We start from the raw sequence: 26,694 nt of genomic DNA, 5'->3' as shown, positions 1-26,694 counted from the left end.
CAATCCCTTCTTTTACAGTGGAGACCTGGAACCCTGGGGAGGTAACTGACTCATGCAGAAGTTGATGACCCAGCCAGGTCTAGGGCCCAAATGGGTCTTTGAGGACCCAGGGCCCTCAGGATAGCCTGGCTCTCCTGTTGTCCCCAGAGGCACTTGTTCAGAGCAGCAGTCTTGCCACCATTCCCAGACACCGGGGGCATCTCTGTACTTGATTCAAAAGGCAGTCCTCCTTCAGTAGGCGGGGCCCAGGGAGGCCCAGGTCAGAGGCACGGGCCACAGGCAGAACTCTGAGCAGCTCTGAGGCTGTTTACTTCTTACTGCTCAAGCCCAAGAAAGGAAAGTTTACCGGAGGACCCTCAAAGCATCTGCCCCCTTGTTTTTCAGGCTGTCACTTTCCTGGAAGCCAAACACTGTCCCTATTTGCAGAGGCCCGCGGTCTCAGCATAACCACACAGCGACCTGGACAGAGGGTGGCCTTGCGGAGCAGGAGGAGTGAGGGCCACGGGCTGACCGACTTCTCACCCCCTATTGTTGATCTTGCTTTATGGCCTGGAGATATGTAAAGTGGAAGGCCAGCTCTGGCCACATCCTGGAAAAGCCACAGTTTATCAGCTGCTGTGTTTTTCTGTGCAAATAACCTTCCAGCACTCCTACTCATTCCTGATTAGGGTGTGAGGGGATTAGATCCCCCCTTGGGGCTCACTTGCCCCTCAAGGTGTCATAGGGTGTGTGTGACACATCGCAAAAATGGCTCCAGGAGAGAAATATGAGAAGGGCTCTATCTTTTCCTAATCTCTGTGCTCCACCCCAGGGCTTGCTGGGATCCTGACAGGGGAGGGAGTTAGGGGATAGGCTCAGACTTGTCGGAAAGTAGGGAGTAAGTAGAGCTGGTGCTTCCTTTCTTCCTACTTCAACCGATAGATATTATAAGGTGGGGGCTGAGGCATGAGAAGGTAATAACCATGAGCAGGGAGCTGGTTTCTTCAGGCAGAAGCCCTTGGCACAACTGTGGCCCCAAATTCCCCTTAATGCGATTGAAATCCTGACCTTCTGGGCTCCTGAGAATCTGGCTACACCTGAAATTCCAGATTTAGGGTATTTTTTCCATCAGCCTTGGGTATCCAAGAACTCTCCGATGGAGCTTGGTGTGCCCTGCCCCTGTCTACCCACCTGTGGAGAGGATTGCATTAGAGCCAGCTTGAGCCCATGGGTCTGTGTCTGCAATTTCCAGGAGACCTAGAAACACTGCAAAGTTCTCTTTTTAGCGGGCCCATGTGGCTCAGGACAGGAAGGTATTTCTCAAAAGCTTATTCACAACCTCTATGACTTCTTGCATTGCTAACTGCTTTGCCATTTCACCCATTCCCCCTCCTTCCTCTTTTAGTTTTATTCATCAGTGGGAAGTGACCAAAGAAGGAAGTGCAACAGCAAGACTGAACAAAAGTAGAGGTTGCAAGATGAAGGAGTTTACTCTGTAGTTTGCTCTTGCTGACGGGCTTGACCCAGGAGGACCCGTGTGTGGAGAAAGATGTACCTGCTGCTGCTCTTCCCCCTTCTCTGCCTGCTTTCAGGTGAGTGGGGTCTGCGTCTGTACCTGTGGGAAAATGTCATGGGGCAGGAGGAAGTGGCTGGCAGATGGAGGAGGGGGCCCAGCAGGTGTCCTGCTGAGAAGGGGACCCCATTGCTAGGTCGTTCCTCCGGGCCATGAGCCTGCATGTTTCATCCACTCAGTCACTCACCCAGTGTTGCAGTGCCTACAGTTGCTAATGCGGAGATATTGAGCATGGCGTTCATAATGAACCCAGCACACGGCATAGTTCCTGAACACCCAGGGGCTGGTAATTCAAAATGGACAGATGGGCCTCACTGGTCAAAGCAGAGGGGACCTGGTTCTCAGGAATGCTGGTGAATACTTGCTCCTGGACCTTTGTGAATGTGTTAGGAGCAAGGGAAGGCTTTGGGGAAGAAGTGAAGGTGGAGGGGGCTTTGAAGGAAGGAAAGCAGGGAGTTTGCTAGATAGGGAGGGAACGGTGATTCTAGGCATTTGGGGTAGAAGGAAATAGTGAAAAGTCAAGAGGAGGTAGCTTTGTCGGAAGAAGAAGGAAGGAGGGGCTGAGATGCGGGTAGTGATAGCAGGTTGAATTAAACTAAGTTGATGGATACCATTTTGATCAAAAGTTAAGGGGATTTTCTTGACTTTCACATGTTGCAGGGCCTCAGGGCTTAGTCTTTGGGCTTCTTTATTTAGAGTCACTCCCTTGTTGCTCTGCCTCCTCTTGTGGCCTTAAGCACTATCTCTATACAAATCTCCAATTTGGTATCCCTAGCCCAGCTGGACTCCAGAATCGTCTATCCAATTGCCCGCTGAACTACACTCAGATGTTGACATTTCAAATGTGACCTGACCACACCTTCCCCCTCAAATTCCTTTCTCTCCCACCTTTGTGTTTGGAGCCTCTGTCTTTCTAGGTTTCCCAGGGAGCATCCATCTCTTTTTTCATATCCCATAATGATCCTTTGAAAATGGAAGCCAGATCTTGTCTCTCCTCTGGTCAAAACCTTCTGACGACTTCCCATCCTACTTGGAGTAAAAAGTCCTTACGGAGGCTACAAGGTGCTCACCGTTTGGATTCTTCTACCTCACCATCTCTCAGGTCTCTCCTCTACTCTGCTCCCCCTGGCTCAACCCACTTCAGCCACACTGGCCTTTTAGATGTTCTTTGAACATGCTAGGCACAGTCCTGCCTCAGGGCCTTTGCATTTGCTGTTTTTTTTCTGTCCAGAATGTGCTTTCCCAGATAGCCACAGGCTCCAAAGGTCCCTCCCATCTTTCATGTTTTTGGTTCTCACTGAGGCCTTCATTGATGACCCTAATTAAAATAGCAATTCCCTTGCGTTATTTTCCTCCCCCCATCTTGAGAGAATGTAAGCTTCAGGAGGAAAGGGATTTTTCACCTGCAACCACACAGATTAGACAAATAGTATTAGTTGAATGAGTGAATGTGTTTAATGAAGCAGAAACAATATGATTGCTGTAACCACCCCACCACCCACAGGCCCAGCCTTTCTCTTTCTACTTTCGTAGAACTGAACAATTGAGACTCTTAACGTTAATTGGAGAGGACATACATTGCTCATGGGAATGTAAAGGGGTGCAGTCACTTTGGAAAACAATTTGACATTCTTGAAAATGCTAAGCATGTGGTTACTATGGGACCCAGCAATTCTACTCCTAGGTAAATGCCCAAGAGAACTGAAAACATGCATCCATGTAAAAACTTGGATGAAAATGTTCATGGCAACATGATTTGTAATAGGCAAAGAGTGGAAACAACCCACATATGCATCAACTCGTGGATGGATAAATGTAGTCTATCCATACAATTCAGCCATAAAAAAGAATGAAGTACTGATACATGCTACAACATGAATGAACCTCAAAAACATTAAGCTAAGTGAAGGAATCCAGACACAAAAGGCCATACACTGTATGATTCCATTTATATGAAATGTTCAGAATATGGAAAGTCATAGAGACATAGTAGATTAGTGGTTGCAAGAGCTGGGGGTGGGGAGGGAGTAAAGGAAAGTGACTGCTAATGAGTAAGGGGTTTCTTTTAGGAATTAGATGGTGGTGATGTTTGCACAGCTTGTGAAGGTCCTAAAAACCACTGAATTGTACACTTTAAAAGGGGGGATTGTATGCTATGTGAGTGGTAGCTCAGTAAGAGCAATATCAAGAAACAGAGAGAAGAATTGGGAGCAGTAGAGTTCTCCTGAGAGAAGCTTCTGGGTCGCCCCTGGAGTGTGTGTGGATCTGAGGCTCTAGAACTGGGTGTTCAAGGCAACCGGATAGCCCTTTTTGGTTTGTGACTCTTCCGTGGTCTGATTTGAGCCTTCATTCCATCAGCCATAGGAATGAAAAAGATACTTGCAAAATGTGACACGTGCTGTGAGGAAAGCCACGCTGGTGCCCTGACAGTGAGACTTAGGGCGAGCGGGAGGCTTTGGCCAGCGTGAGCGGGAAGGAGCCCTCTGAGGAGCCCCCTGAGCTGAGACCCGGAAGAGGAGAAGCAGCAGCACTTAAGATCAGGGACAGCTTTCCAGGCATGGGGAACAGCAAGTGTCTGCTATGGAAATGAGCTTGGCCTTGGCACGTTTGAGGAACAGGAAGGCCATATGGCTTGTTTCGTGCTTCAGAACAGCCTGGTGTGGCAGGTTGGGAAGATACTCTTATCTCTTTGGGGAAAGGGTTTTAGGAGAGGAAAACGACATGCCCAGGACCACTAGGTTGATAATGGAAGAGTTGGGGTTGGTGCTTGGACGCAAAGTCCCGAGTTTCGGCGCAGATATGGAGAAGGCTGACTTTGGGTGAGGTGTTAGGAGAGAAATCGGCAGGGAACACACATAAAGCCCTGCTTTTCTTCTGACGTGTGGAAACGGGAGAGCTCAATGGTGAGCAGATGTGAGAGTAGTGCTGGTGTGAGTGTGTATGCTCGTGGCTCGGGTGTGACTGAGGCAGACTGGGAGGGTCTGTCTGAAGCCACAGGCACTGCTGCGCGTTAACTAGGAACCTGGCCGCCAGTGTGAACCTGTCACCTCTCACCAGCCTCTACCCCTGAACGTCCAATCACAAGTAACAAGTTTACCTGGCACTGCTTCCCGCTTCTAAAGGGTTCATTATTTTAAAAGTACACAAGAAAAAAAACATCAACCAGTTCCCACTGGGCTTTATAGCATTCATTTTCTGTGAAAAAGGAAGAGGGTTTTAATTACCCTATTTTTTTTCAGAGAAAAATGAGTTGCCTTGTCCAACTTAAGCTGCTCCCTAACTGGTGGCCGAGATGGACAAGACTCCAGCTCTGCTGACCCAGCGTGGAGACTAGCTGATGTCTTGTGCTGGGCTGGAGATGGGGGCCATTACCTCCTCCTGGGGCTCAGCTTCCTCCTGATCTAGGTTTGTTCCCAATCGATCATGTAGGCTGTGAATAAACACACCTGATGCAGATGGTGGTCCTTGGAGCTCAGGGCTGCCCTCTGTCAGGAGAGTGCTCTGCCGAGGGTGATGACGAGTGGGCACCTGGACAGAGGGGTCCAAGCAGGGAGTTGCCCAGATGCTTCGAGAGTCAGGCCCCAAACCAAATGCTCAGGGGAGACAGGCTAACAGGGCAGCTAAGAGTGGATATTTATATACGAAGTATGAAAACTTCAGATTGTATCAGAATCTCTGGCAAAGCCAAGTTCAAAGTGGTGAGAACTAGAGACCATTTGACGACACACAGGTAGACCTGTGCTACCAGGTGGGTGCCGGTAAGGAACAGAAATATCTCAGAACTGGTCTAGTGTGGAAAAAAGAAGGAGGAGAAACAGGAAAGGAGGAAACCTTGTGGCACATGTAATCAATAAAAATGAAATAGTGTGTGGACTCAAAATGCGTAATCATAATCGATATGAACATTTTAATTATAAAAGGATACTTTATAATTGCAGAACTTTATGCTAATACGTACTCCATAAAATAGATGAGTTTCTGGGAAACAAAACAATGGAATTGATTCAAGAACAATAAAAAAACTTGAATAGATCAATATTGATGGGAAAATAACTTTAAGTAATCAAAGAATTTGCTCCAATTGATGTAATGTACAGCATAGGGAATATAGTCAATAAAATTGTGATAGCGTGGTACAGTGTCAGATGGTAGCTAGGCCTATGGTGATCTCTTTGTTAAGTATATAAATGTTGAATATCTATGGTGTACACCTGAAACTAATATGATATTGTATGCCAGATATATTTTAATACAAATATTTTTAAAAACATGAGGAGAGGTTAAAAGTCTAAATAAAGCGAAGGCACCGCCAACAACCACAACAACAAAAAGAATTTACCCCAATCAAGAATTTGCCAGGTAGTTTTGTAGATAACTTTTTAGGGTTCTAAAGAAACAAAAATTTCTTTGCTATATTTATGTTCTGATAACGGAGTATAAAAATGACGGGAATCCGCCAGACTAATTTTGTGAAACTAACGTATCTCTAATACCAAACCTTGACACAGCACAAAGAAAATGATAGAAAAGAGCCTTACTTCTGAATATAGACCAGGAGCTCAACACGGACGCCAGGTCCAGCCAACAGACAGTTTGTGGGGCCCAGTTTGTATCTGCTGTTTTAAAGTTGAGAGGTTCCACATGAGATCCAGATTTCTGGCTACTCCAGAAAAATGAAAAGATCTGAAAATACAGAGCCTGCTGCCTGCATGAGGACCATCGGCTGACATGGAATGAATGGGGGCCCTGCCTTTGCATAGGTCCCCTGTGGTCCTCACCACTTCCCAGGGTCTGTCACTGAGGCTTAAGTGACAGCTATCATTTTTCATCATGCTGGAAGTATTGTTTTCCTTACAGTAAAGAAACACTTTGGGCCGGCCCGGTGGCTCAGGCGGTTGGAGCTCTGTATTCCTAACTCTGAAGGTTGCCGGTTCAATTCCTCGAGTCCTTCAACGGATGGTGGGCAGTGCCCCCTGCAACTAAGATTGAACATGGCACCTTGAGCAGAGCTGCCGCTGAGCTGCCGCTGAGCTGCCGCTGAGCTGCCGCTGAGCTCCCGGATGGCTCAGTTGGCTGGAGCGCGTCCTCTCAACCACAAGGTTGCCGGTTCGACTCCTGCAAGGGATGGTGGGCTGCGCCCCCTGCAACTAGTAACAGCAACTGGACCTGGAGCTGAGCTGCATCCTCCACAACTAAGACTGAAAGGACAACAACTTGACTTGGATAAAAGTCCTGGAAGTACACACTGTTCCCCACTAAAGTCCTGTTCCCCTTCCCCAATAAAATGTTTAAAAAAAAAAACCCCACAAACAAACATTTTTCCATACCCTGAATCTTTTAAAAGATGAGGAAAAAAAAGAGAACCAGAAGAACATACATGATAATAAAATGCTGCTTCACTCTATAATACCTGCCTTCCTGCAAAGCTGTAGTATTCAAAACAGTATGGATTGGCATAAGGAGAGACAGACACATGGACCAGTGGAACAGAACGGAAAATCCATAAACAACTCACAAGTTTGCTTTTTGACAAAGAAATCAAAGCAATTCAGTGGAGAAAATGGGATCTGCGTGGCCTGAGTCCACAGTTGGCATTACTGCTTCGGTCAACTTCAAAGGTGCCCCGGCGGGGGGTTTACTGTACAGCCACTAGAAACCCTTCGGACCACTAGGGACACAGCCTCTGCACAGCCAGGCGGTGAGGATGCTTCAGCTGGACCCCCTGTGATCACGAGGACAGGTCAAGGCAGTGGTCCTTCTCCTGTGGAAATGGGTCCTCTGGTACTTCCTCCCCATGAGACCAGTGCCCCAGAGATGGCTGCATAAGGACATTGCTGGAAATACCAAGGTGATATTGGCCATAGGGACGGGGAGAGGGGTGAATTGCAAGAAGCTGTTATTGCTCAGTGTCAACATTTTTGTTTCTTTGAGACCTGTAGTTGTGCTCGTAGGTGATTTTCACGGTGACTCTGACCCAGTGGAATTTTAAAGCACAAAAGGTCTGTCTGGTGGAAGGGGTATTCCCTTCTTGACTCTATTCGACCCATCAGACGTTTGGATTAATTGGAGCTAGTCACAGTGCAGGAAGCTGCAGCCCCACCCTCAGGTGAGAGGTGACAGGTACATGGGTTTGTGTTTTCCAGGCTGTTTCTCCAACATCCACGGCCCAGCGTCCGTGAGAGGCCCAGAGCAGGGCTCACTGACCGTGCAGTGTCGCTATGACCCCAAATGGGAGACCTACGTGAAGTGGTGGTGCAGAGGAGCTGCTTGGGGTCCCTGCGAGATTCTAGTTAAAACCACTGAATCAGAGTGGCAGAAGGACCGTGTGTCCATCACGGACAATCGGACAAGCCACATATTCACCGTGACCATGAAGGAGCTCAGGCGAGATGATGCAGACACTTACTGGTGTGGGATTCAGAGAACTGGAACTGACCCTGGGGTCCAAGTTGTAGTGATCATAGATCCAGGTAAGAGGATGTGAGTGTGTCTCTTCATGGTCTTCTCTGTCCTAGTCCCTAGGTTCCCTCTGTAGTGACTTAACTCACTCAGAATGAACTGTCACAGGGTGGTTGAGTCCTGAGGCCTTGTGGAACCCTGACTGATGGTTGGGTGTGGGAGGGGCAAGGCTTCTCTGAGATGCTTCCATGGCTCCCAGGACCTTCTCCAGGATGGGATCAAGCCTCATTGGCATATATATTTTTTCTCTGCACAGCTCAGCGCCTGAGTCTATTGTCCATAGAGATGAAGGTGATGGTCCCAGTTTTAGCCTGTGGGTCAAAAGGACCCTCTTCCTTGGGACCCAGAGACCTCAATTCCTGCAATGCTTTCCTGGGACCTCTGGTGCCCAGATAGCCCTGCTCTTTGTGGAGTGTGCAGCTGGGACTTCACAGCTGCTGTTCTCATCCCTCATTCCACATCCAATCTCAGGGAGAAAGAGGCCCAGAAATTGGATGGGGGACTAATTTCTGAAGTCTGGAAAGGCCCCATAAGTCAAAGAGCTGCATTCCTGGTGCCTGAAAGCCCACTGTGAGCCATTTATGTATCTGGGTTTAATGACACTCTCTTCCTAAGTCCTCCTAGAATGCAGACACTCCTGGGAATAACTTGGTGTGAACATGTTTATCTGTCGGGCTGTTTCTGCCGACCCTTGGACAGGCAGTGCCAGCTCACAGGGCACTTGTGGCACACAGTCAACAGAACCCCCACAAAACCTGGAACCTGGGAGGCCTGTTATACCTGCAAAGCACAGCACATTCACTGTCTCATGGAGTCCTCCTGACAGTATTCCTGAGAAGGAACTATCCCCATTGTAGAAACTTAGAAACTTGTCTAAAGTAAAGATGCTTCCTGAACATCGTCATTTTGTTCAGGGCTGGTTCTGACCTTGGAAGTCACAGATCTTGGGTATGTTACCTGGTAAGCCTCCATTCTGCTCCTGTCTTTGCTGGATAAATAAGACGGAGGAGGCATTGGCCGAAGCCCTGTCATAAGCAGCAGGAGTGCTTCAATTTCAGCTGAACTCCAGCTGCCCTTGACCTGAAGCAATCCTGGGCCTCCTCCCCCTTCCAGGGCCTGCTTGACGCCCCCCTGGACCTGTGCCCAGCGCTACCCGCCTCTGAGGCTCTGAGTCTCCTGGAGGCCAGGGAGGTATGAGCGGTCCAGGTCATAGGTCATAGGCCCCTTCCACAGCCCTGCTCCAGGCTCCTCAGGCCAGGGCACCCCCCACACCCCTAGGCTCAGAGCCACATGCAGGGCTGTGGGCAGGCTAGCAGGCAGAGTAGAATGTAATCTGGTCTGTATGCCAAGCAACAACTACAGTGTCGACCACCCCCACTACCACGTCTACCAACAACATGTTCACAGCTGAAGTCGCCCCAGAAAACACTACAGACGTCCCGACGGTGACCAGCCACCACTCTGATGGCAGGTAAGTTAGCTTTGATGCTGCTGTTCCCTGTGGCCTACGTGCCCCAAACTCCTCTAATGTGGGGACCCTTTTGTAGTCCTAGGTCCCAGCCAGGATATCAGGGGCCCCTCCCACTTGCTATCAGGCTGCACAGTGTTTTTGGAGCCCCCAGACCTTTCCTGCTGGAGCTCAGTGCAGTTTGCAGGTTTTGGTTCTTTCCTTCATCCATCCCATTTTCACTGAGTTAATGTCTTCATGGCTGGTACTGCGTTGAGCTCTGGAGACACAGACATGGAGCATCCCCTGCGGAGCTGAGTATGGATGAGCAGGCACACACGGCCAGGGCATGCGTGGGGGTCATGGTGCTCTTGGTCCAAATTCCGGGAGAACAGGGAGGGCCTGGGGAAGTCCTGTTTCCCTAACCACTGCTATGGCAACAGCAGTCATACTGACGGTCCCTCATGTCTCTAGAGCATGTGGTAGCTCACAGAGGACGTTCCCGTCCTTTATTCTGTTAACACTTTGACCCTGCCAACAACAACCTATGAGGAAGGATGGGTAGATACACACGTTCCCATTTTACAGAGAAGGAAACTGAGACCCGCTCATGTTTTTTTGTGCCCTGCCCAACCATGGGAGCCAAAGGGGCTCTCTGGAAGCTGAGAGGTTCCTTTCATTTCCTCCTTCACTCTGCTTGGCCTTCTTGCCTTTGTTTCTAGATCTGCTGTGATCTATTGCTGAACCTTCCCACAGACGCCCTATGGGACATCCCCAATCTTTCTGTCCCAAGGACCCCTTTTTCCCCTCTTCCATTTGCCCTCTGTTTGGAGAGGTTCTTTCTACCAAACTGCTTTTAATAAGTAATAGCTAAGGAGTTTCCTCATTTTATGAATCAAAGCCATATGTAATTACTAATTAGGATCTTTGATCAGCTTTGAATGGATAATTCATTCATTTATTCAACAAATAACTATTGGGCACCCACTCAAGCCTATTACTAATTTAAGAAACACCAAGGGATACGAGGATGAACGAAATAATCAAGTGTCTGCCCTCCAGGCACTTACGACCAAGAGGTAATTAATGTACCAAATAGAGTTAATTGATGGATGAATTTATTTTACAAATTTCTATGAATATCTGGTGAGTAAGAGATAGTTCTTGATAGTCAAGGCTGCTATAACAAAGTACCATAGGCTGGGTGGCTTAGACAACAGACATTTATTTCTGGACAATTCTGAAGGCTGGAAGTCTGAATCAATATGGCAGCAAGCTTGGTTTCTTCTGAAGCCTGTGTCCTTGGCTTGTAGATGGCCGTCTTCTCCCTGTGTCTTCCCATGGTTTCCACTCGGTGTGTGTCTGTATCCTAATCTCTTCTTCTAAGGACCCCAGCCGTTTCCTTCCCAGTAGAGCCAGCAAAAGTGAGCATAGTGAGACATGAGGAAAGAGAGTTTGGGGGAGTGGAGGCCATTGTCAGCCTTGACTGTTTTCTTGGCACGAAATGGGGCTGTTTCAGGATTGGAAGCAGAGGATGGATGTGCTCGAACTTTTGGTTAAAAGGATTCCCCTGGTTGCTCTGTTGATGCTGAACTACAGAAAGCCTCCTGGGGCCGCCATAATGAACTGGGGGACTTACAACAACAGAAATTTATTCTCTCACCGCTCAGGAGGCCAGAAATCTGAAATCACGGTGTTGACAGGGTTGGCTCCTGGGAGCTCAAAGGTAGAATCCGTCCCAGGCCTCTCTCTTAGCTTCTGGTGGTGGCTGGTGGTCCTTCGCGTTCCTTGGCTTGTGGCCGTATCACTCCAATCTCTGCTTCTGTTCTCCCACGGCCTTCTTCCTGCGGTGTGTGTGCCCACATCTCCCTTTTATAAGGACTCCAGTTATTGGATTAGGCCCAACGTAATCCAGGAGGACGTCACCTTACAGCTGCAAAGATCTTATTTCCAAATCGATCACTTTCACAGGTTCTCCGTGAACATGAATTATGGGGTCAGGGACGCTAGTCAACCAGTACAGAGGATACGTGTAGAAGCAGGGAGAACTTATCGGCGCCTGTTGTCATGCAATTGCTGTTAGGCTTCTAGACCTACTGAAACTTTTTCTTAAACCGTTTTTGAGGGCACTCAGGAGTGGGGGTTCCCAGTCTGGAAACCACAGATCAAAAGGTGTATGGCCCTCCTTGCTATGAGGTAAATGGGATAAGGCCCGAAGGTGAGCCAGGCTGCATGGGTGTCTTCTGTTTTTTCCAGCGGTCACTCCATTAAGCTCTACATCCTCCTGCCCATCTTCTTTGCTGTGTTGCTGCTTCTCTTGGTGGCGGCCTCCATCTTGGCTTGGAGAATGGTGAAGCGACAGAAGAAAGGTGAGGGGATCTGGCTGAGATGGGGCTGGGGCTGGGCTGGGTACAAATGTGTGGGGCCAATGGCCAGAAATGTCATCCAGGAACCATCTGGTCAAGGGATTACCCACCTGGTCTGGAAGGGGGCACTGTACCAAAGGCCACTGGCAGCTGAACCCAGGAGGTGTTGGCGTTAGCTGTCTGCCTTGAACATCCCTCCTCTTCTCTCTGACCCACCTCTCTCGGTTTCCTGGCTTGGCTCTTGGTAGCAGAGGTGGCAATGGCCTTAGGTAGGCAGCCCATTTAGGGCGTCACACTTATCCACTTCAGTGGAATTCATATGGTTACCAAGGAGGTACTGAGCTGACTTGGGGCTAGGGAGAAACACACACACACACGAGCAAATGTGCACACACGCATGCACACGCATGCACAGACACACACAGTTAATATACATGTGTGCACATGCATACATGGATGTACACAGATGCACGCACACATGCACACACACACACACACACACACAGTTCTCTGGGTTTTATTAAAAAGGTTGGCTGTGACTCCTACCTTTGCTCCTCCTCTGCCCCAGCCTTTGCTCCGGCTGACCTACTGTTCTGTGTAAATTTGCTCTTTAGGGAAGAGGCTCATCGCTCACGAGCCTGCACTTATCCATCACGAGGTGTGGCCTCAACCGAACCCTTTTCCTGTCTGGCTCCACTTCCCCATTCTCACGTAACTGCACCACCTTCCCCTCTCAGTACCCTCTGGGACCTAAGCTCTCATGGTGCCCTCTCCACAGCCTGGGGGATCTTGTGGTTTGGGGGGCAGCGTGCCTGACCCATGTTCATCATGTTTTCTCCCAAATGTATTATCTCTGACTTAAGTTCTAGGTACTTTCTGTGCTTCTCAGTATCTAGACTTTTGAAACTAAAAATCAGGGGAAAAACGTCTTGTTTCTCCATTGTCTCTAAAGCAGAGGGTAGAGGGAGGGCCAAGGGGCAGAACGGGGAGCCAACGGACACCCGAAAGCTGGTCCACTGTGCTGACCCAGGTCGCACACTCCATTGGGAGGGCAGCTTGGTTCAATCCTCTGTCTCTGCGGACAGCTTTTACTGATGGGCACTCGTGTGCCAGACACAGCCAGGCACCAAGAATACAAAGAAGGGGCAGGCTCAGCCACCCTGTAGCCCAGAGCCCACCTGAAGACGAACCACAATCCAGTGGGACAAAGGTGACGAGACAGACATAAGTCAAGGGCAGTGGGAGCTGGGGAAGGAGGGATTAGACAGCCTTGGTGGCGGGGGGAGGTGGGTGTGAGCGATGAACCAGGTAGGCACGTGGTGGGGTAATAGGCAGCACTTCCTGCAGGAGTCCCAGGCTAAGCCTGGGATTGCACAGGAGGAAATTTAATCCCAGGAGAGCCGATGGCTGGCAGGGCCACCGATCAGTTGATGTCACAGTTGTGTGTCATGGGCAACAGATGGGCTGAGGTCTCCTTATTTTTCAGGTAGAAAAATGGAAGCTCAGGGAGGTGAAGGGCCCCGTGTCACCGAGTGTCTTCTAAGGAGTCAGAATTAGAACCAGGTCTCCTGTCTCTGAGTTTGGAGCCTAATTTACCTCTTTCCTTCCGTATTTCTCTCCCCCAGACCTGGTGGCCCCTGTGAGTCCCAGAATAGGCTTTCTAATTCTGATTGTTTTTGTCTTTTAGCTGCTGGGACAGCCCCAGAGCAGGTAAGAAACTCCCTGAGGTCAGACCAGAGAACCAGACAGCTCCTTTCCCTCCTTCCTCATTTTCCAGTTCCCAGGAGCACTGGGGTCCAAAGGTATCAGACAAACCACATACCCAAGTAGCCACAAACTCACAGCCCAGCTGCAAGGCCTGGGAGAACGGCGGGGGGTGCTGGAAACAGCCAGAATGGAGGAAGGCAGGGAGGGGACAGCATGGGGAACTGAGAAGGGTGGGGCCCAGGGAAACAGAAGGCTGGTGTCCTGTGCGAGAGAAACCTGGGCTCCCTCTCCTAGGTGGTCCAGCCCCTGGAGAACGATATTTGCTACGCCAACCTGACCCTGACGCAGACCGGAACCTTCCCCAGCTCTTCCCATAAGGAGGCCTTCACAAGGTCCCACCCTTCTGCCCAGAAGGACCAGGAGGAAGTGGAATATGTCACCATGGTGTGTACTCGGTGTGGCCCAGAGCCAGACCTGCACAGAGGAGGGTGGGTGCTAGGCAAAGTGGCAGCTATTAAAAGACCTGTCTGCTGAGCTCCGCCAGGCTTTTGGCTCCATACTAGGAGCCCAAAGTGTCTCCATACCTGGTCTCAGCAGTGGGGACCCAGAGCCTGGTCACACACGGTCCTCGTGTTGGCAGGCCAAGTACCCTGGGACTCCATGCAGACTGCGCTGCCTGGCACGGAGCTGAGGGGAGTGTCTTCTACTGTGGGAGGAGCTCAGGGTGCCTGGCAGGATACAGGGAGGGGAGCTGGGGGGCCTGAGAGTAGACTTCAGGAGCCCTGAGGGGGTCTGTCCCTCAGCCTCACGGAGGCCTCCTCTGACCATGGGCTTAGCCTCCTCCCAGCCTCCCTGACCCAAGAGTCTTTATTGCAGGCTCCCTTTCCAAATGAGGACATTTGCTATGCAACTGTGTCTTTGGACACCTCGGACCAGGAGCCAACCTATAGCAACATGGACGGTCTCATCAGTGACCTGCCCAACAGGAGCGACGAGGGGCTCACAGAATACAGCGCCATCAGGGTGCTTTAGCCGGTGCTAAGGCCTCCCCTGCACCCCACACAAGGCCTGTCAGCATGTTCCTGCCTCATCTGCTTTCTGTTCCCTGTCCCTGCATGGGGACCAGCTGATGCCTGAGGCCTTTGCCTGATTCAGCTAGCCTCACCCTCAGCGCTGACCTAGGCTCCAGGCCTGGTCTCAGAGAGCTTTTGGGAGATACACAGAGGTCTCTCCACATCCCTTCCTCTCGCACACGGCTTGGGAGGGGGCCAGGGCCATGCTCTGGGGCTGCAGAGGGAGGACTAACGATGATAACGGTAATAGGAATGCATCGTTACTTATTGCTTACCACGTGTGGTGGGCTGAGGAATGGGCCCCAAAGATACCTGTGTGCCAATCCCCAGACCCTGTGAGCGTCAGTTGCCTTCTATGGCAAATGGGACTGTGCAGATGGAATCAAGTTGAAGCTTTTGACATGAGGAGATTATTCTAGATTTTCCAGCTAGGCCCTAAATATAACCACAAAGGTCCTTATGAAAGGGAGGCAAGACAGTCACAAGAGGTGAAGGCAATGTGACATGGAAGCTGCATGTGGAGCGATGCGGCCAGGAGCCCAGGAACGCCACAGCCTCTAGAAGCTGGCACAGGGAAGGACCGGATCTTCCCCTGGAGCCTCCAGAAGGAACCAGCCCTGCTGACACCTTGACTTTGGCCCAGTGAAACTGATTTCGTACTTCTGGCCTCCAGAATTGTAAGAGAATAAATTTGTATTGTTTTCATCAAGCCACTAAATTTGTGGTAATTTGTTAAGAGTAGCCAGAGGCAACAGATACTATGTGGCTGGTGCTCTTCCCTACAGCAACTAATTTAATCCTCAGGACAGCCCCATGAGGGTGCCTTGATTACTGCCCCATTTTACAGATGAGGAATCGAGGCAAAGAGGCGTTCAATGAGTTACCAAGTTTTATCGCTAGCAAGTGTGTACACACACTCACACAGCGACTCACACAGGAGAGTTAGCGAATATTTACAAACTCTGGATTCATCGTCTTTATTCCAGAGTCCCGGCAGCCCTCACCTCCGGAATGTGACCTAAATCCTGTCATATCTCATTGTCTCCGTGCAACCGTCCAGTTCCCTGCCTGGAGTCCGTCTTTCATTCCCTGTCCCTGAGCCCATTCTCCTCCCAGCAGCCAGAATGATGTGTTTAAAGCACAGACCTGCTCACTCCCTGTTTATCACCTTCTGGTGGCTTTTCCCCCAGCCCACAAGGCCCCAGGACCCACGAGTCCCTGCCTTGCCCCTTTGACCCGTCTCCGGCCACTCTCCCGCTCACTTGCTCTGCTCAGCCACACCGGCCTTTCAGCTGTCCTTCTAACAAGATAAGGCTTGCTCCCTTTTCAGGGTGTTGGCACTTGCTGTTCCTCCTTTGTGGAACGCTCTGCTTGCACATATGGGAATATTAGCTTCTTTTTATCATCACCTCTCAGCTCAAATGTCCCCTCTCAGCGCGGCCTTCCCTGTCCACCCAACGGCAGTGGCCCCTGCTACGCCTCCCATTTCTCTGTCACGTTGCCCTGTTTACTTCCTTCATAGCATTTACTACTTTTTGAACTTACTTATTGGTATGTGGGTTTGTTGTGTCCCCCCCTCCACTAGGCTGTAAGCTGCCTGAAGGTGAGCACTTTGCCTTATTCACCGCTGTAGCCCCCATGCCTGGTTTCACGTCTGGTAAGCGGTGGGTTCTGGAATGTTTATTGACTGAATGAATAAATAACGCATGTAGTTTAGACTTGGAACTCAGAGCAAGCTCTCAGGAGCAGGAACACCTGTGTCCATCATTCCAGGAAGGACATCCTGGGCCACCTGGGCCACCTAAGGAATTTCAGCATCGACTTCACGAAGTGTGAAGTAGAGCAACTTCTTTCTCTCCTCCTGAAACAGGAGAGAGGTGAGGAGCCATGATTCCTCCCGACTGGAGGACCGAGTTCTATTATTTCACGGAGGTCTCTTTTGGCAGGGCCTGGAATGAAGTGTCAGGGAAAGGAGTCATGGCTTGGGAAGAAATGAGCTATGCCTGGGCCACAGGCAAGTGTCCCAGCAGGTATGGGGGCCGTAGGAGTGTTTAGTGGGCCGTTTTCAGTGTGTCCTGGGGCTTTTCTGATTTCTCACAGCAATGGACACCGCAAGTGTCGGGGGGGGGGGGGGGCGGTGGCTTTGGTGGATGGCCATTCCAGCATGTGCCTCTCTTTGCTTCTGCTCCCACTCCCTGGATAATTCCCTAGAATCTCAAGAGCTTTACCATCCTGGGGAATTTGCAGAACCCAAACAAGCTTAAATATTGTTGGGCTGGTCATTTATGCTGGTTGGGTCAGAGTGAGACTGTCTGACCCAGGCTGTTTGAAGATTTACAGAACAAGAAGTACCGACAGAGAGATCTTTAAATGGAAAAGCTCAGAGCAGAGCAAAAGCTGAGTGAGTAGGAATGTAAGAGTCAGAATAGAAAGCCTTGGGCCAGGCAATCATTGTGCCATTTTAACCACTGTGTACAAAGTGGTTTTACTGCTGAGTTTTTAAGCAGCCAGCACCAAACAGAATCTCTAAGTACATGGTTATGTTGGATACTAAGGAATTCATCTTTTCTGGTAATCAGATACTAATGAAGATTACTGCCGTGAAACTTCTGACCTAAATCGAGAAACACAGGGAGACTAGCACTTTTAATTGCTTTATTCAAGCTTTAAAACAGGTGTCTACCAAGTATATCACTGGCTATAATGTTTTAATCCAGAATTCCAGTCCCCTGGATTGGTGGCTGTCTGAAAAGGGACCTTTTCATGACCTCAGAAATGGAGTTGACTAGCCCATGACATTTGTGAAACCTGTCCAGTCCACTCTATAGGCGGACAGAGCAGATTTCCGACTGGTGGTCCTCAAGGGAGGTATTCGGGTTCATTAGGTGTTGGGGCATGACAGCAAGAATCCATCTCGAAGCCAGCCCAGTTTGTTCAAGCCTGAAATAGAGTTTAGAGAGTGCTAGGGAAGTGGTCAAGGCTGGGAGGAGTGAGGCAAATATATGCCAGAGGTTTGAAAGGAAGTTGTGTCATAATGTTTACAGATTGGTATCTTCGTGTTGTCTCAGCCGTATCCGGCTGTTCCATAAATTCTTTGCTAAAGCAGATTTTGGGTGCTAGACTAGCACCTTTGTTGCAAAAGAAGCGGAAGTTCAGATATGGTTCCTCTGGGCTGAGTGAGGCTGGCATTTACCATTTTGCTGTATGATTTCCAGGAGAGCACATTGTGTTGACAAACTCCATGATATTTTACCACTCAGCTCTGATTGAGTGTCTAATTATTTACAGCCTCTCTGAAGTTGCTGGGGTTTCCCTCCTCTGGCTTTTGAATGATTAATATTTAATAAAGATTCTACTTTATAAAAATTGTAGGGTTTGGACAGTCACCTTTTGAGAACTATGTGTCTATTACTGGCCTTTAGAAGCTGGAGTCTTTTTGAGAGTTAGCTGAGGGAGGAAAGCATATTGGGCTGGTAACTTCCAAAATACATGATTAAGAGAAATGTCAGACTGAAGTGAGGCTAAAAGCTACCATTGCCTGACACCTTAAAAATAGAGTTCATAGCCGCTTAGTCATGGAAGAGCCAAACTGCTGGGATCAGTTGATTTCATGTATCAACAATTTTTCAGATCAGGAGGGATTGATATATTAGGTCAGCCTTTTATTTTACCAGGTAGGAGGTGCATTCTTATCCAATGTAATTGGAATTGAGATGGGTTCATTGAAAAAGTTGGTTAAATCAGGGAATCATGAAAGAGATATATTCTTTCTCTAAATGCTTTATTTTGACTCAGAATATCTAACTGCTAACTGCGTAGTAATTTGCTAGTATTTTTGATGTAACTGAAGCCTTTTCTTTGCCTGTGGGTCTGAGGAAAGAAGGGGCCCGCTGCCTTTTCTGTATAAACTACACACTCGTGCTGGAGTTCCAGTTTCAGTTTCTCTAACATGAAGCCAGAAACTCCAGACACTTATGAAGCAATCTGATTGCGAAACCTTTTTTCATTTTTATGTTTTTACTCTGAATATTTTATCGTTCTCCCTCATTCCTAATTCGACAGCATTTTTAAAAATGACATGCTTTTCTCGAGTCTTTCCAAAGCATTTAATTTAGTGTTTGTAGAAAGAACAGTTCTCTTTTTTGTTCACGCTCTTATTTCACACGTCAATGTCCTTTGTGTTTATAATGTTAATTGATTAGTTTGATTAGTTATGATTAGTTAATTGATTAGTTATGAGTGAATTAATGAAGTGACATAATTATAATTAACATGTATAACCGGCCTAAAAAAGTTTGGGCCCGAACAGAGTCAACTCTGGTTGAACAGGTACCTCAGAGGGTGACAGCAGAAGTGAGTGGGTCTTCAAGAGAAGAATCTACCCATTGCCACAGGTAGAAAGTCAGTATGTTTCACCAGGACACTAAAGGCTGGTGGTTGATCTAGTAAGTTGCTTAAGAGAGGGATCAGTTAAGAAAGTGTCTGCTAAACCATCTGTTAGGACCATAATTTCACAAAAGAAAGGACATTTGAGGACCCCAAGTCTTGGGAAACACTGCCTAGAGTAGTAGGCAGTGTTTCCCAAGAAAGGACAGTTGGTAACTTTATGCCAATGTGGATTTACGTTGTGTGTGCACCAGCTCCCGCAAACTGATCGATGCTGTGTCAAGGGCGGGCACTCACATATGGAGTAAGGATTGGCAGCCATTGATTTTGTTCATGCTGTTCTCTAGACATGGATTCTCTCCACTACACCCCAGCTAGTATAGTCTAGTGTCCCCCGAAAGGCCTCTAGTAATTATATGCGTCTGGACGCTGATTCACGTTGTCACTCATGAGGGCCTATGGTCCAACTTCAGAGGGAAAAGGGTCCCCTGCAATCACGCAAATTCCCCTTGCCCAGCACAAGCCCTGCCCCAGCGTAGTCCCCTGTGATCTCAAAGTCACATGGCCCTGTCCTGAGGGCATGGGAGACTTGCATCAAGGAAGGGTGGCTGACTCATTGGTTTTGCTGAAGGGACCTCTGGGGACAGGTTCAGAGTTAAAGAAGGGGTAAGACTATTCCTAAGTGTCCGAAATAGAGAAGAGACATTCTGAACCCTTGTGTGGCTGAAAATCTACTCTTAGTGGAGTGGAGGAAAGTCTTCTCCTGCTTTCACTACAGGTCCTAGAACAAAAATTCCATCCTGGGAAGTTTCTGACGCCTCTCACATCTCTCCCCATCACCTTCCCACCTTCTGTACCACAAGCCCATAACCCCAATCCTATCATTTATTTGCTTATTCATTTTTCATTTTAAGTTACAAAAATTTGATGAATACCGTATGTTTATATAATGTGTACGTATGTCAAAAAGATAATGAAACAAACTCCCATGTACGGGTCACCCTACCAAAGAAATGGAATATTACAAATATGACTGAAGCCGCACAGCTCATTACGTTTTTTTTCCTTACATGGAGGGATATGCCCTAGGGGTCCATCACAGCCCTTGGCTCACTCTGTTTGCCGTCATGTTAATTAGTAAAATCATCAGATGAGCTGGTACTAAATTGACTGGACTATGCAGCTCTTCTTATTTTAATATTATTTTTCTCCCCCCTCAAACCCACATGCCAAGGCCCAATCGTGCCTTGTGTTAAATATTTAAGGATCTGGTGATTGGTTTGTCGCTGAGAAAGCATTGGAACGAGCTGCAACATTCAGGCAATGTACTCATTTCAACATTTCACGCAGCCTTTGCAAGATTAATAATAACCCACAAAAGCAGAAGGACTAAACCCCACTGTAGCACCTTGCTGTCTGGCAGATGGCAAGTGAAAGAAGAATCAGGAGAGAGGTAAGGTATTTTATCTTAAAATACAACGAGATGTGAGAAAAGATGTGAGAGTAGGTGGAGGTAAAGTGAAAGAGATTCTGCCCCGAGCGGTCCTGGTGTCAGTAAATCTTGGCTTGCTTTCCTGGGGCTGTTATCCTGCAGTTGGCTTCTGATGGAGGCAAATCCCCAGGGGATAATGTTGCTTGGCTCCTCTGCTCCTGAGACCCAGGTAACAGTGACTCACTACATCGGGCCTCCTTCCCAGAGGCATCTGAGCCGCTCTGGAGGCAGAGTCTTGAATCTGTATTGTGAATAAATGTCCTCCACTGGCACTGACTCTGTTTCAGTGTTTGTCCTGGGCCAGGCTGAGATTGTCCCCAGGGCTGCACTAGAATTTTTGGAGGTCTGTGTATAAAAATTATTAAGATGGCAACAGCAGAATATTAAACCAATCACGAGGCCCTTTCCATTGTGGGGCCGTGTTTGACTGCCCAGGCTGCACACACAGGAAGCTGGCCTTGTTCGGCAGGCGTCTGCCTCACTTCTCGTCTGCCTCCATGGCCGCTCATGCCTTACCCTCACTGGAAAAATCCAGTCGTCTTCACCAACTGACCCTAGTCCCAAAATGAGTCCTGTGTCCTCGTCTCCTCCCCCCACAGGGACCGCCTTCCTGGATGACTGAAAGTTGGGATACCTATTTCCTCCACAATAAAGTCTACTGTCGCCCAAAGGGTGAAGTCTGGCTCCACGGCCCCAATAAGCCAATTGTGTTATAGGGTGACATCAATTCATTTCTTAAGTCTGGTTATTAATAACTTAAGTATGTTTATTTAGTCTTAAATAACACCACGTGTGGGACACAACCAGCTCAGTTTAGCGGTGAGAGTGATAAGTTCAGTTTATTTCTTTTTCAGTCACTTCTCATTAAATCTTTAATGAGAAGCCTCCCCCGGCATAACCATGGGGACACCTGTTGTGGTTGCATGACTAGCCTATGCCAACATCACCTCCGTTTCCCTTGGAAACTACTCTCTTCCACTCTTTTTTTGCTTCAGATGGTTTCAGTTGGGTTTTGTCACTGACAATCCCAAAGGCCCTGCCGGCAAGGGCTCCCCTTTTACCGGCAATAACCAGTGCCTGCGCGGCTTATCTCAGTGCTGGGGAGATCAAATGAGACAACGTCCGTGCAAGTGCTCTGCAAACGCTAAAGCGCTGTTTGAATGGAAAGACCAAGGAAGCACAATTGGCTGATGGCAGACCCAGGACAAAAGCCCAGTGTTTTGGACACCCCAAGTCCAGTTCTTCTGTTTCGCTAATGAGCTACCTCCTCCGCTAAGAAAATCAGTGAGTAAGGCACGTGGTGGCAGAGCAGGTGGCAGACAGGGCAGGTGATGGAACAGGCAGGCAGTGGTCAGGGGCTTCTCTGTGCGGCCTTCTCATGTGTCTGTGGTGCTGACTGGTGTCTGGAGGAGACCTGGCTCTTCAGGCACGGGGGAGTGAGGGTCCGGGAGGGCATAGCGCAGGGCTCACCTGACCCTTCACCTCTGTCTTTCCCAATCCTCTCTCCATGTGCCAACCTGTCATCCCGAAAGGTCCCTGGTGTTTTTGGGTGTGGATGTTTTTCGGCTCAGGTCTTTGGAGGTGTTCAGGGAGGGAGGTGCCAGCTTTGCTTCTCTGTATCTGACTGCCAATCTTGGACCATGGATCTTTGCTCTGAGCACTTCTCAGCAGTGCACTGGGGAACACCTTCCTTTCTTGGACATGGACTTGAAGGGATCCCTTCCTTGGGAGCCCAGAGCCATTCTGACCTTCAGAGCCGGGGCCTCCTCCTGGATCTGTGGATTTTACAGCCCTTCTGAAGTCACTGAGTCAGGACCTAGAACATGGCAGCTGGACAGAGCTGCAAGCATTGGACCTGGTCCCCAAGGGCCCACTTCCCACCATGTGAGACGGGAGGTTCCTGACTTCTAAGAAGTCTTCCATGCGTCATGTTGGGCTGAAATCTTTGTGGCCTGAGTCATCTTTCTGTGCCAGCCCACCGACCCACCCAGCCTGCCAGACTCAGCTCCTTGGGGATTGGGAGTGGGTCCTGTTCCTGGGTGCTCAGGAATACCTGGCACCCAGCAGAAGTTTTCTGGTAGAATCGCTTCACTACCAGAAATGTCTGATTTCAAGCAGGGCATGTGGGGTGGGCCGGTGGTGGGTTGTAAGGTCCCAATCACCTTTTTTTCTCTTTCATGGTTCTCTCCTCTGAAACCTAAATCCCTAAGGACCTGACACAGGCACTGAGCGAAAATGGAGGCAGAGATGTGAGATGACAACTCTGGGTGTGACTGACGGAGGCTCCCGAAGAGGAAGCATCCCTCCCCGTGTTTCCTCCGTCCCCATAACCAGGTCAAGTCCAAAACATTCTCAAGCTCAAAGGCAAGTGGTTCCTGAAGGAGTGAAGGAGACTGGAGATCTGGAGAGAATAGACGCCTACCCAACCTGGGTCACAGTGGAGGGAGGAAGTGGAAAGAGGCAGAGGTCCGGGTGGAGAGGACCCAGGGGTAGAAGGGACTATAGGAGTTGTAGATTGAGGCTGTCCTTATAGTGTAGCTGGCCAGTGTCAGCCTGATTGCATTAAACATCTAAATCCTCCAAGTCTCTTTTTTCTGTCATGCTTAGCAAACAATCCCCCGATTATCATGAGGCTTGGCATGTAGGGCATTGCTCCAGTCTTGTGAGTTTAACATGAGCCTGCCTGGAGAAATGGATCCACTCTTGAGTGAGTGAGCAAATCTAGGCCTTTGATCCTGCAGAGCTGGGGTCACACACTGGACTACGTAATGACGATCTGTGACCCTCTTAGCAAAGCCCTTTGTCCTCTCCTGACTCTATGCCTTTGCATCTCCAGCTTGCTGGGATTTTCATCTGGGCTCTACCACTTATTAGCTCTGGGTGGCCATAGGCAGATTTCTTAATGGCTCTGTGCCTCAGTTTACTCATCTGTAAAATGAGATTAAAATAGAGTTGCTGTAGGATTGGATGATGTAAAGTGCTTAGAACAGAGCCTGGCACATACGTGCCATATGAGAGTCTGCCACGATTATTTGAATTCCCACAGTACCTACCTACTGTGACCTTGAGCAAGTAACTATTTTTTTTCCATCTGGCCTCTGTTTCCCATTTTATAATATGGAATTAATAACAACATCCACTGGAAAAATCATGTGGTAATTATAAAGTATCACAGCACATATTCAAGTTTTTTGTAAACTGCAAATTGCTCCACACATGAACCATGTGTTTATTTTTATCATTTATTATTAGCAATTATTAGTCTCACTGGGTCCCTCTAGATTACAGTGTAGAGATAATTTTAATACTTCTCAGTTTGTAACCTAACAAAACCTGAGGAGGGGACCTGGAAGAGGAGGAAGAATCTGGATAAAGACGAAGGTTTGTCTTTCTCTGTCTGACTTATTTCACTTAGCACAACGCCCTGATCACCACATTGTACACCTGAAACTAATATAATATTGTACACCAAATATATTTAAACTTACAAAAAAAGATGAAGGTTTTGGACTGCCCGCCCACTGAGGGAGGAGGTTCCTGAGGGTCTGGAGGGGGAGAGGGAGCCCTGCCTGGTCTGGGCTGGGTCTGCACAAGCAGTTTTATTCCTTTCCAAAGGGTAAGGGCGTCTCAGTGTGCTGTTGGGAGGGGCTGGAAGAAGCTGGGTGACCGTCCCCTGGGGGCATTGCTCTGATACAAGACAGATCTGCTTTTTAACAAATGGAGTTGCTGGGGAGTGGTGTGGATACAAAATTCAAATGGTAGAGAGAGGAGCAGGAGGAGGGGAAAGTTTGCTTTGCCTTTAAAAGGCCATAACAACAAAAGATAAGGAAGGACAGAGAGCAAAAACACGTCATGACCGGCCCTGCCTGTACCTTGTGAAAGGAGGGGTGTGTGTATGTGTATGTGTGTGTGTGTGTGTGTATGTGTTAACGGCAGCAGGGGCAGAGGAGTGGAAAGCAAGAGGAAATATGAGCTTAAACAGAACTGGTTCAAGACCTCTAAAAGCATAGCAGTGGCATTTGTAGGAACACAAATTGTTAAATAACATCTCCACGTTGACGGGTGAAAGCTGTCCCTACCGAGCAGAAATGCAAATCAGAGTGAGGGAGCAGACTTTGGCACCAAGGTCAGGGAAATAGGAATCACTCGCCAGGGGAATTCTTGAGCTCTGCTCACTTCGACAGTATATTATTTTCACTGAACCACTTAGGACCTTGCAACTTTCAGGAACCAGGTGAGGTCTGGGGAAGCTTTGAGTGGTGCAGTCAGTGAGGGGTTAAGATTTCCAGATCTGTTGTTTCCTGCTGGCTTGGAGATCTGTTCTTTGGCCCCAGAAAACCTCCTTTGGTTGGCAGGTGGGAGGAGGGTCCAGGGTCGCTCCCAGCTGGGGAAGGGCATTGCCTGAGTGCTCTGTAAATTAGCAAAGCAGCTACAAACTCCAGTCTCAATTGGAGTCTCCAGGGACAGCTTCTCTTGCCTGAGAAGGGAGGATGGAAGCAAGGAGCATGCTGGGATAAATTTAGAGCCACTTCGAATGTCCGTTCAACAATTCCCCAGGCTGGTGCTCACCTCTGGCTGTTTATTTCCATTAAGGTTGGGTTTCCTGCCCTGAAAATGAAGGAAGTCAGAACCCTTCCCCAGAACAGCTTACAGGAGGAAACATTAGCACACCAACACTAGTGAGTTTCAGATATATTCTCACGAAACGTCCCGGGGATTCTCAGTTAGAGGGAAAAATGCCTTAAGCCTGAAGAGTTTGGAAAACGACTGAGATGTTGGACTGAGTCACCATCATTTCCTGCTAAGGTTGTTGAAAAGAACCAGCCAGCACCACTCCCCACGACAGCTGCCTGCCTTGGGACCTGGGCGGGACCCACAAGTCAGCCATCATCAGTGAGTTAACTCACACTTCATTTATTTATCAGAAAGTCTCCAGAGCAAGCAAGAGAGGAAAACAAGCTGTTGGAAACGCTCTTGGCTTCTTGTTTGTTCCTGAGCTGAGGATGGAAATCTGGCAAGAAGTGGAGCTGGCGCTGTCATTTTGGTTTTATGTACTTTTTTCTTTAAAAAACAAACCACTTACTACCTGAGGTATGACAGCCTCACTTTGAAAGTCAAATCTCTTTATCTATAGGATTTGGATTTCCTGTGGAATTGGTTTTTTTGAACACAAATTTGTGTTCCATTAACATTGTTCAGTTGAAAAAAAAAACAACAACAAAAGCACACGAAGCATTTTTTGAAGGATAAAGAATAACAGAGGAAGACAGAATAGCGCATATGCACCTTTGCTGGTTGATTTGTCTTTCCCTGGTACAATTTTCTGGTAGGGAAGAAAAATGTCGTTAAATCCAGAGGCTTCACTAGGATTAGTGGGTGATGGCCCTGAGGGGGAGGGCAGCTGGCTGGTGTGTGGAACTCTGTCTCATCTAGATATTTACTCTTCATCAGAGGCCATGGGAGAGAAAGGATCTGGCCTCAAATTGAGGTCAGAAATGACCATTTCTTCCTCAGTTATTTCATTGTATCTTTCTGTGCTTTCCTTAGGGCACTTCTGAGACTACACACAGTGTTATAGCAATGTGTGCGTCTTATAGGCCATGAGCTTATTGAAGGTGGAAGCCAGTTTTTTGTTTGTTTGTTTCGTGTGTGTGTGTTCTCTATACTGCCCAGCATAGTTTCCTACACTTTGGAAATGCTCGATACACGGTTGCTGAAGGATGAGATGAATCACGTGGACTTGTGAGGGACATAAACATGACAAGATGAGCAGAGGGAAGTGAAGGACAAACACACGGGGGGAAGGAGATACTAGAGACGACCTGCTTGCCTTTCTCACCTACAAGAGGTGTGAGAGCTGCGTCCGAGGGAATGGAAGTTGCTTGTAGGACAGAGACCTTTGGTCCTTATCTCCCCAAGAATTCCATCTTTTCAAACAAGGACCAAGTCCTGGAGGAGTGGATGGACAGTCCACATCTCTCTGCCCCCTGGTTGCCGGTCTTTCTGAGATGCTATGGAGGAGACTGACTCAGTAATGGCTCAGTAATGGCTTGGCCCTCTTGGAACAAGATTGGCATGTGGGTGTTCACCAGAGCACTGGTGATGGCGAATTTGAAATTAAGCTCTTGAACTGATGTCCCCTTGTCCTGATTCACTAGCCTCCTCTCTGTGCTTCATGTTCCCAGCGCTCACAGCCAGACCCTGGCATAGCA

The 26,694-nt window shown here is 48.5% G+C and overlaps 2 protein-coding genes across 9 annotated transcripts in view; one reads left to right on the top strand and one right to left on the bottom strand.

Moving 5' to 3' along the window:
• RAB37 (RAB37, member RAS oncogene family) overlaps window positions 1-26,694 on the bottom strand; it is a 47,844-nt gene that overhangs the window by 17,464 nt on the left and 3,686 nt on the right. The window lies entirely within an intron of this gene.
• Window positions 1,394-23,594, top strand: LOC109454684 (CMRF35-like molecule 1). Of its 3 annotated transcripts, XR_012492089.2 has the most exons (8): window positions 1,394-1,571; window positions 7,696-8,022; window positions 9,362-9,482; window positions 11,715-11,827; window positions 13,512-13,534; window positions 13,826-13,975; window positions 14,408-15,281; window positions 22,693-23,594. XR_012492089.2 is itself a non-coding variant. In XM_019745512.3 (7 exons), exons 1-7 carry the CDS (start codon window positions 1,529-1,531, stop codon window positions 14,561-14,563), a joined length of 933 nt encoding a protein of 310 aa, XP_019601071.3. In that variant the 5' UTR covers window positions 1,394-1,528; the 3' UTR covers window positions 14,564-15,313. The 3 variants fall into 3 exon arrangements, 2 of the variants coding, with proteins under 2 accessions (XP_019601071.3, XP_019601073.3); XM_019745512.3 differs by lacking the exon at window positions 22,693-23,594 and having other exon boundaries at window positions 14,408-15,313; XM_019745514.3 differs by lacking the exon at window positions 22,693-23,594 and having other exon boundaries at window positions 1,395-1,571; window positions 9,419-9,482; window positions 14,408-15,313.

Source organism: Rhinolophus sinicus, chromosome 12, assembly GCF_057876585.1.
Source record: "Rhinolophus sinicus isolate RSI-liver-muscle chromosome 12, RSI-T2T, whole genome shotgun sequence".
NCBI lineage: Eukaryota > Metazoa > Chordata > Mammalia > Chiroptera > Rhinolophidae > Rhinolophus > Rhinolophus sinicus.
This window is presented reverse-complemented; position numbering and strand designations above follow the sequence as displayed.